Source organism: Humulus lupulus, chromosome 4 (genome assembly GCF_963169125.1).
Source record: "Humulus lupulus chromosome 4, drHumLupu1.1, whole genome shotgun sequence".
Classification (NCBI taxonomy): domain Eukaryota; kingdom Viridiplantae; phylum Streptophyta; class Magnoliopsida; order Rosales; family Cannabaceae; genus Humulus; species Humulus lupulus.
In genome coordinates this window covers 3,618,202-3,628,547 of record NC_084796.1, presented here as the reverse complement: position 1 = coordinate 3,628,547, position 10,346 = coordinate 3,618,202, and the positions used below count along the sequence as shown (strand labels likewise).

At 39.1% G+C, this 10,346-nt stretch overlaps 1 protein-coding gene across 1 annotated transcript; it reads right to left on the bottom strand.

The window, feature by feature from the left end:
- Nucleotides 1-1,934, bottom strand: LOC133829694 (phenylacetaldehyde reductase-like). The gene is made up of 6 exons (XM_062259460.1): nucleotides 1,814-1,934; nucleotides 1,543-1,712; nucleotides 1,052-1,243; nucleotides 655-817; nucleotides 284-473; nucleotides 1-145 (listed from the first exon to the last, which is right to left on the bottom strand). Exons 1-6 carry the CDS (start codon nucleotides 1,932-1,934, stop codon nucleotides 1-3), a joined length of 981 nt encoding a protein of 326 aa, XP_062115444.1.
- Between the last annotated feature and the right edge of the window lie 8,412 nt (nucleotides 1,935-10,346).

Here is a 10,346-nt window from a genome sequence, read left to right as displayed (position 1 = left end):
TTAAAAGTTGACAAAACCCCTCTCCTTGATGATTTCAACAGTGTCCCTCAGACTCACTTCTAAAGGATAGAATTTAATACCCAAACTTTTCGCTTTTTCTTTTGATACTTGGTGCGTTGGTACCGGAGGTTTGTCATCTGCACATCTGCACACAATGAATATCATGAATTTGATTGCTTAAGAGGGTTTTGTCGCTTATCTAATTCAAAATAATAAAACTATCCAAGAACATGGAAAACTAGCTTAGAGTGAATTGTTTGATATCTTGAAGATGATAACTTACTTATTAGGAATGCTCAAAGTTGGGTAGAGTTGTTGTAAAATGTTCATAACCTCAGAACTGTGCACAACATGTCCAATTAGACAATATCTTCCTCTAGCCGAAACAACTTCGAATGCTTGAATATGTGCCAATGCAACATCTCTAACATCAACAAATCTATAGATTCTATTGGGAAAAGTTGGATCAGCTCCTACATCCAAATGAACCAAAAAAATATATATTTTACATACCATAAAACCATTTCAAGGTTGGCAGAATAAACAGGTCAAATCTGATCTTCTAAAGAAGCAAACTATATGTTGTTGTTTGTATATTGAGCTGCCTTAATATATAATCACCTATGGTAAAAAGAATTAGATGTTAAAAAGTACCATTTACTAGATTAAAGATAATCTCCACAGTGATGTTAAAAGGTTGCTGTAATGCAGGACCAATCACAAATCCTGGATTTATCGTGACCAAGTCAATACCATTCTCTTCTGCAAACCTCCAAGCACTCTCTTCAGCTAAGGTTTTTGCAAGTGCATACCAATCCTGGATCAACAAAATTCACTTGTATTATACTTTTCTCTGGAAGACAATGGTACTTATTAAGTGCCATCATATAAAGAAAATGGTACGTTTATATAGTTTTAACTTGTTAGGTTAGGTCAGTTCACAACTTGGTATTCTCAATGAAAAATGACAGAACTCATATACTTTATGTCATTTCTTCAGTTTGGTACATAGAAGGAGATAGTAACAATCAAAACAAATAAAACCTCTCACCTTTGATTTTTCACAGAAAGTAGTATCTGAAACCCAAGTTTCATCAGCTACAACATCTGGTGTTACAGGTCTCCCATTGGCGAAAACTGCCCTACTGGAAGATGTAAAAACTACTCTCTTTATACAAGCAGCTTTTGCACATGACCTCAGCACATTAAGCGTTCCCTTCACCGCAGGATCGATCAATTCAGCCTGAAACATGAATCTCTGTTAATCAAAATAAATATACAAAACTGTCTCATTGCCTACCTAGTACAACCAGTCAAGACTAAATTTTGAAACTCAAGTGTTTTCTCATCAACTACTTTAATTAGGTATTCCTTAACTGTGAAATGACCTCAAATGGTGATGAAACAAACTTGAAAAAGTACAACAAACACAGTGTTAGAAGATATTTGCCTCAAACCAGATAAACTAGAAGAAATTGGATTGTGCAGATGCTATGAAATAAGTAGGGTACAGCAGCAATAGAACAGTGTGCATAGACCAACCTGTGGATTAGTCACTGAAACCAGTACTGGTGAAGCAGTGTGAAAAACACCTTCACATCCATCAACAATAGAATCAAAGGACCCTTCTTCCAATAAATTTGCTTTGAACAAATGAAGCCTCTCCTTAGCTCCATCAAATGAAAGCAAGTGTTGTATTTTCTTTGAATCATCTGTGCCATCATTCATAAACACAACCCAAACATTACTTTTTGAATAAATATATCTCAACCAAAATCCTTCAAATTTCATTTATAAAGAATAGAACACAAACTGGGATTTCGAACAGTGGCTCTGACAGTGTAACCACGTTGAAGTAAGAACTTGACAAGCCATGAAGCTATGTAGCCTGAAGCTCCAGTCACACACACCACCTTCCCTGCTCCACTCATCATCTTCTCTGCAACTCAGGGCACAGCTGAGGAAGTAAAGCTCGACTGAGGGTACTTATGTGGACACTCGCTCAGCTACTTCTCTGCCACCTTTGCAATTTATATTATGTATCATTTTTTTGAGTGGAGTGTTAACATGTTATATTATCTAGGATTTCATGCATGAAACATGTTAGGTAACCTTAGAGTGGCATGTCAACCGTTGTAATTTTACTCACTTGGGGGACGACAATCTCAATGTAACAACACCAAGCTTCTTTATTATAATCTAATTTCATGTGACATTACAAGCTCTTTAATAAATTTTTTTATTTATGAAGTAAATTTTAAAAATACTATTTGTGAAATGATCTTTATGCCCACTATCATATTGTTTATACTTTTTAGACTCTGTGTTGTCTTATTACCTGCTTGTATTCTATGTTTTGACAAATTATGTTTTGGACTCTATGTTTTGTAAAATTATTCAAATAGAACTCTAAACTCGATTTTGGTCAAGATTTTCTCAACTGAAATCACAAATAATTCACTAAACTAAAATTCAGAACAAAAATAAAATCATTCTGCTTAAAAACTGTGTTGTGATATTCAATTGTTTCTTCATCAAAATTGAGTTACGTTTAGGGGTCTATTTGAACAATTTTATAAAATATAAGGTCTAAAAATAATTTTTTTAAAACACAGTGTCCAAACAGGTAATCAGAAAAAATACAAGATCCAAAAAGGTGTAGACCCTTTACATAATTAAATGATTACAGACTAGTTTCAGTTTATTATATTGATATTTTGACAAATTCCTTCCCTTAGGAAACGAATTTCAGTACAATTTGAAAATAATAGATATGTAATATAATCCTCATCCCTATAATTGTTATTCTTTATAAATTTTGAAACGTGCTAATCTTGAATTGGCTTAATTTTGTATTGGAAGAAAGCTAATTAAATAACTAAATTATCTTTTGGAGTTATAATTTATAGCGATTATTGATTTCTATGGTACAAGAATATATAAGAATATAGTTATTCAACTCCATTTTTCACTCCTTTCAAACTGAGATTTTTTTTTCTTTCTTTAGTAGTTTTAAAGTGGACCGGAGCGAGAGGTCATGTAAATGAAGGCATGATATTGATTTGATATTTTTTTAATATAAAAATGTGTTTAACATAAAAAATAAAGACATGAATTTGACATTTATTTGGTTGTATTTGTGTCTTTCATAGTGAAAGGTGGCATGCATCATGTTCTTAAGATCAATGCTTTTATATAATTCTTTTTCTTGATTATTCAATTTTTCTGATAATTATTTATATAAATATAATCTAATTTATTCCACATCAATAAGAAATACTTCTAAAATTGTATGTTGATTACAAAAATTTAGATTATCATAATTGTTATGTAATTGAGTGACTTGCTTATGTGGCCTAAGTTTATTGGTGACAGTTTAGTTAGTTGGACGGGGTACTTTATGCATCTATGCTATATAAGAGGCTTATGTACTCAGTCTAGGTCAGATCATCACTTTGTGTTTTCTCTTGTATAGATTTTAATGCATTTTCTCATAATTGTACTATTGTAATCTGTTCTGAGTTTAGTGGAATAAAAGGTTCCCGAGTTTGTTTACCCGTGGATGTAGGCCAAAGACAATTTGTCTTTGTGTTCGAACCACGTGAGTGAGCTGTGTTCTTTATTGTGTTCATTAGTTTTGTGATCTTTGTTACGAGTCTAGTTCTGTTTGGTATTGTTTTTCTGTTTTTTGTTTTCAAAACTGTTCTCAGAAATAAGAACAGAAAACAGTTTTTGTAGTTTTCAAAAAACAAGAGATATTTGGTTAATGTTTTCTAAAAACAATTTTTTAGTTTTATTTTTTTAAAATCTTAAATAAAAAATTAACAAATATATTTACAAAGAGAAAAATATTTTAAAATTTTGTAACAAATAATGAGATAAAATAATTTGAAAGAAAAAATGATGAAAAATAAGGAGTGAGAAAGTAAGTAGAGAAAATTTGAAGAAATAGAAATTAAGAAGAGATAAATTGATCTAAGAAAAAATGTGAGAGAAGGTGGTGAGAAAGAAAGTGAAGAGAGAGAAGTGAGTTGATAAAAAATGATGAGAGAAGAAATTGCGAGAGAGAAAAATGATGAGAGAGAAAATGAAGATATATTAAGTGATGCGAGAGAAACTGAAGATATAGTAAATGATGAAAGAGAAAATGATAACATAATAAGTGAGAAGAGATAAAATATAAGGAGAGAGAAAGTGATGAGAGAGAAAATAAGGTAATAGAAAGTGATGAGAGAGAAAATAATGTGACAATAAATGATGTTACAAATAATAATTAAAAAAGTGATATGAGAAAGAAAAAAAATATATAAATTTTTTTTTAGAAAAACAGAAAACAACTTTTTGTTGTTCTCAAAACTTTCTGTTTTTTTGTAACTTTATTTTTAAAAATTGTTTTCTGAAAACATAGCCAAACAACCTAACTTGTTTTTAAAAAACAATTTTTAGCTTTTAAAAACAAAAAACAGTTTTTTAGTTAATGAGCCAAACACCCTCCCTCTTGGTTACTCCCTCCGCTTCATCACTATTTGTTGCACGGTTTCAGCCTTCTTGCTTTTTCTATTCATTGGAAAACATGGTTTTGGTAAGTTCGATATTGGTATTTGTTGACGCCGTTTTTCGTCAACAGATAAAAGAAGAGAGCACGTAAACAATTAAAGACAATGGCCAAAAGAAACAAACGAATCAAACACACGGTTTTTTACGTGGTTCAGCAGTTAAATCTGCCTAGTCCACGAGTCTCTGTTATTAATCTCAAGATTATCTCTGAACAATTCTTTAGCATGAATTCTACAGAGTTTTCTCTCAAGGATCAGAATTTCGGTCATTTACAATGGTGCATGGCTTCTCTATTTATAGAGAAGGATGCAGAATACTATCCCACATATTTTGGGTAGTTACTCTTTTGTGAATAAAAATAAATGGCTTTAAATGCCTTTAATCAGATAAAAAAGGAAACGTCCCTGAAGACCAGGGAACGCATAACTGACTAAATAATATCCCACGATTCTTGGGGATTTACATCAATAAATGAGGATTACATCTCATGTTTACAATACTTGTAGATATTCAAGGTGGTTATAGCGTATCTCCAAGGCTTTAGCATCTCAGGTTTCATGTCATTGTGCGAGCCACTGACATTTCCCGAGCTAACATTGCTCTCGAGATAGTACATCGAGCTCAAGACCCATGCTCCGAAGTTCCTGAAGATGAAGGTGTTCTCGGAGCTACCTTTCGAGATCGAGATCATTTCGAGCTCACCACATTCGAGATCATATATCATACTTTGCAGGCTCAATTTACCATCCTAGAGCATACCCTAACCCTCACGAGACCATTTAATGCGAACTCAGCTTTCGAGGTCATATTTACTATGGCTCGAAACCTGGGTATAACATCTTGCCCCCTCAAAAGTATTTGTTCGAATCCTAAGAGAAGGAAACTTTTGAACTACTTTTTCTGGGAACCGTACCGTCACACTCTTGAAAATGGACACGCGTCAGCCGGGTATTGCTCACTTTAGGTACTTGAGTACCTTGGGAACACGCCCACGATCGTTCGTCTGACAACTTTTCGGCGCCTTCTTGTCATTAATCCCCATCCGTTCGATCTAGTGAGCATTTCACTCGACGCTCCCGATTAATTCCATTTTTCCACCTATATATACAAGACCCCCCCTCTTCGTCTTCTTCTTCACGTTTGTTCATCATAAACAAGAAAAGAAAAACAACCAGAAAACCAGACTCTCTTAAGAAGCTTCTGTCTTGCGCATGTTTTCTCGACCCAAGAAACAAAGAAATCTTGGTTTGTTCGAGTCAGTGAGTTCTTTCTTGCAACCTCTTCTCCAATCGACGATTTCGCTGCAATCACCATCACTGTGTAAGTACGCCATTTTTGTTGTTCTTTTTATACTGTATTTGTTGTGTATGCTAGTTTACGTTCTTAGCATGATACGATAGGAGGTTTTGAACCGATAGGTTTTTATGCTTTCTGGATTTTCACTCTGGATGTTCGTCTCTGGTTTATACCCAGTTTTGACGTTTGAATGTGGTTCCTATTTTCTGGGTTTTGAAATTCTTAGGCAGCGTTTCTTGTACATTAAGCTTTCGGATAAAAACATGAGCTTTGACAAATGCACGAAACCCAAAAACGCTTTTCCTGGCTAACCGCCACTCTCCTTTCCCTTGAATTTCGGGATTTTCAAAAAATTATCCACACTCCTTTTCTTTTTCGTGGAATACACGCCCCTGACACTTCAATAAAGGGTCTTAGTATTTTTTTTTTTTTTTGTTCCTAAATCCCCGAGCTCATACCATCGAGCTCGTGATTCTTGCATGCATGACCCTCACCATTTTCTCTTTCTCGTTAGATGTCACAGAATCTGGAAAGACGGTGGGGGTCATTGCGAGCCATCCCTTACGAGCCTAAATCTCCGAGCCCAGAAACGCTGTTCGCCCGGAATCAGCGTCGGATAAAAGAATACGAGCTTGCGCGCGAGCAAGAGGACATTCGAGCCCACTATCGCTGTCAGATAGACGAGGTCATCGAAAAGAAGAGAAGAGTTCTTTGGGAGGCCATCTACCCGGAGCCCAACCCAGGACCTAGGCCAATCCCCCTCGACCCTGCGTTAAAAGTCACGGTTGCATATCATCCGGGGGAACTCCAATTTTCTTTAATGGCGGAGCCTTCGTCTTCGCAGCATAGGAGGGAGATGTTCGAAGCTGAGTTCTACCAGAGCTCGGTTACCACCACCGACCAAATAACTGATATCTTGGCCCTCCATGGCCTTAGTTCGTCGGACACACTGAAGTGTCGAGCTCCGACAAGGCATGAACGGAGCTGTTTCGCCCCTGGGGGTCGCAATTCCAGTGTGAAATACGCGGCCTGGAGCCAGGAACATATAAGGGCAGGAGCTCTGCTGCCTTTGAAGTCCTTTTTCAGAGACTTCATTGATTTCGTTGGGTTGGCTCCATTCCAACTCAACACCAATTCATACGGGGTGCTGTCTGCCCTGAGGTCCTTGTTCCACGAGCTGGGATGGACAGGACCCTCACCTCAAGGATTTTATATCTCTTTTGTTTGAAGAGTAATCCCTCCCGAGCTCGGGGAGGAGATGGTTTTTACTATCTTTCGAGCTACCCCAAAGAGACAAAGATCTTTGAAGATCTTCCGAACCACCCTCCTGACTTCAAGAAGGCTTTTTTCTGGACAGACGGTCTGTCCCTGTCTCGACACCGTTCGTTCAGGCGGATTCGTAAGTGCTCTCGTTACTTTCTATTTTTAAGCTCGGAATTTTAGCCCTAAAATCCATATTTAGTTGAAGTGTACCTCGTCTTTCAGCTAACTTTCAGCGTCCCACCCCTGACTAAACAATGAAGGAGCACAGAGAGGCCCTGCTCCGACTCCCCTACGGCAGGAGGTCCCTCTCATTTCTATTACATGAGGACAAGCTACGAGCTTGTGGGTTGTTGGGACAGGGCCAGTCAACCTCTGACTGGTCCAGTAAAAAATATGGACGCTGGGAGGAAGTGCCACTGCCCACAGGCATCCTTCCTCCGAGGAGAGAAAAGAAAGCATCTCTCCCAATTCGCTCGAGAAGTCCGCGGTCGGGAAATGAGGCCAATGACGAAGCCTCGAGTTCGGACTCCGGTGGAGGTAAAACCCTTCCCACTTCGCGAATGTGGTCCCCCACTTTATTAAAACACAGGCCCAATAGACTAGTCTCGTGCCCACAGGATAGATACCACTTCTACATATGGAGTTGGGTAGATGACTGTGTCCATAGGTTTGATAGTGGGCTCGGGAAATACGACACTATGTACACCACGGACGAGGTGTGGAATGGGATAGCTGTGCAGTATGGGACCAATGATTATAGGGACCTTTCGAGGTTATCACCAACTTATAGGGAAGGCACTCCCCTCGCCTCTTCTGAAGACGGGGGAATTTCATGGTCCCCAAGCTCAAGCTCGGGGGAAAGTTCCAGTTAGGTTTTTTCTACCACCACTCTATACGTGATACTGAAGTAACTTGTACACCTCTTTTACTGACTCACTGTGTTGACTTGTGCAGGCGATATGGACTCCGACCTCGACGCCCTTATCGACAATGCGGGTGCCAAGAGGAGCAAACGCCCCAGGGCAGGGGGACTGAAAACCAACCAGCCTGGGAAAGGCTCCAAGAGATCTAGGAAAACGCCTCCTCCTCCCCCGCCGGCTTCGAGCTCTGCTGCTGCGTCGACTGGCCAGACTAACGCCCCCACGACGATGCCATCCTCGCAGGCCGTCGTCTCTGCGGTGGCACCGGCCTCACAGGCTGGTATCCCTGCCGTGGTCGAATCCCAACCTCCTGTGGCGGGTCAAACGTCTTCTGCTCAGCTCGCCAAGAGACCTTCTGCTTCTCGAGCTCAGAAGCTAACCATCTCCACCCATATGGACTCGTATGTGGTGGATAACACTGCCGGACCTCATGGATCTACGCTGATTTCGGATGTCATGTCCCGGATCGGCCAGAGCTACGACAGTTTCGAGGCTCCTCAGTGGCAGTGCCTAATTGGCACCCGAGACCGCACTGTCCTGTACGAGAAGAGTATCGAGCACACTGCCGCGGTAAGTATCCTTCTATATTCCTTTTGCTTACATTCATACTGTCTCGAGGCTAATGGTGGTTTCTTCCTTTTTTTAGGCTCTTGCTTTCACTGCCCAGCTCAATTACGAGCTGAACAACGAGATCCATTCGAGCAGGACTCTCGCCCAAGAGGAGAGGGACCTCCACCTTATAGCGAATGATGATCTGAAGGCGGCGAATACTAAGCTCGAGGCAGTGGTTAAGGAGCGTGAGGAAATGGCCAAGGAGCTCGGAAAGCTGAAAACTGAACTCGATGAGCAAAAGAAAGATAACATCCAGCTTCGGGAGACCAATAAGAAGCTCGAGGAAGACAAGACCGCCACCTTCGACCTTATAGAGGATGTCAAAGCTCGCCTTACTGCCGAGTACAAAGAAAAGAAGGAAACGGCAGTCGACTCAGCCATGTACCGGATGTGGGCTTATAACGAAGAGCTGGACACCAGCTTTTTGGGTCCCCACGAGGCGCCGTTCCTTGAACGATGGAATGCTCGGCTCGAGAAGGAAGAGGCTGAACGGCTTGAGAAAGAGAAGGCTGAGCAGCTCAAGAAGGAAAAGGCTGCTCCGGGTACCGTTTTGGAGGAAGCTCAGGAGGATAGTCATGCTATTCGTCCTGAGGGGTCCGGTGCCACTGATGCTGAGAAGGCCAAGGAGACTCCTCTTCACTGAATCTGACCTCGGGGAGATCAGTTATCGGGGCTGCGTCCCCTTATGTATTTATTGTAATTTATGCCCATGGGGCTGATACATTTCTTTAACTAATTCTTTTACATGCTTTACATTTCTTGGCTCGAAATATTTTGCACATTTTTATAATTGATGAACCGGTTATGTTTATTTATGCATACAAACATAGTTTGGATTTAGGCTCGAAATTCGATGCATTCATGCATAGTTTATTCGAATTATCCGTTTTCGACCTCGTTCCTTATCAAGGTCGGACATTACTTTAACCATGAACTGAAAAGTACTTATATGGCATGTAATATGAATGATTTGGTTAATCTTTTTTAGTTACTTTTCCTCATCCTCAGTATTTTAGCTCCGAGGTTATGAGTTCGAAACTATTTTTCTTTAAGATGTTCCAGCCTCGATCTCGACATATTTCGTGATGGGTTTAGGCTTCCATTTATCATCGATCGATGATTTGGCTGGTTTGTTCCAAACCTGTTAAGCTTGCACATCTGGTTAACTCCAAACGTTTTAGGTTTTTGGATGGTTCGGTTATATCCGAACTATCTAAGCTCGCGTATTTGGTCATGTCCAAATACTTTGTTTTTGATAATTCGGTTATGTCCAAACTATCTAAGCTTGCTCGGTTAAGTCCGAACTATTTAAGCTCGCGTATTTGGTTATATCCAAATACTTCGTATGTTTTTGATAACTCGGTTAAGTCCAAACTATCTAAGCTTGCGTATTTGGTTATATCCAAATACTTTATGTTTTATTTATTATTTTTTTTATTTTTTAAGCTGGTGGTATGTATACCAATGATGCCCCCTTAATATCCTATGAGTGTGACCATAGGTTATTAAATTAAGAGAGATTGCAAAAATAAAAATAAATTACATGCGAAACAAAGTAGACATGTTATTTGATGAAATTCAAAAACAAACTAACATAGATAGAAAATCATGGTTACAGGCAACACTTTTCCTATACTATTGATAATAAGGTCTAAGGTGTTCGCCATTCCATGCTCGTGGTATGAGGCTCCCATCTAA

Bases quoted from the DNA above. Each gene is read 5' to 3' on its own strand.
- LOC133829694 (XM_062259460.1), bottom strand. From the start codon at position 1,934: ATGATGAGTGGAGCAGGGAAGGTGGTGTGTGTGACTGGAGCTTCAGGC. The intron at 474-654 runs GTACTTTTTAAC...ATTTGGATGTAG, and splicing joins TATCTTTAATCTAGTAAATG to GAGCTGATCCAACTTTTCCC. The intron at 146-283 runs GTAAGTTATCAT...CATTGTGTGCAG, and splicing joins ACTTTGAGCATTCCTAATAA to ATGTGCAGATGACAAACCTC.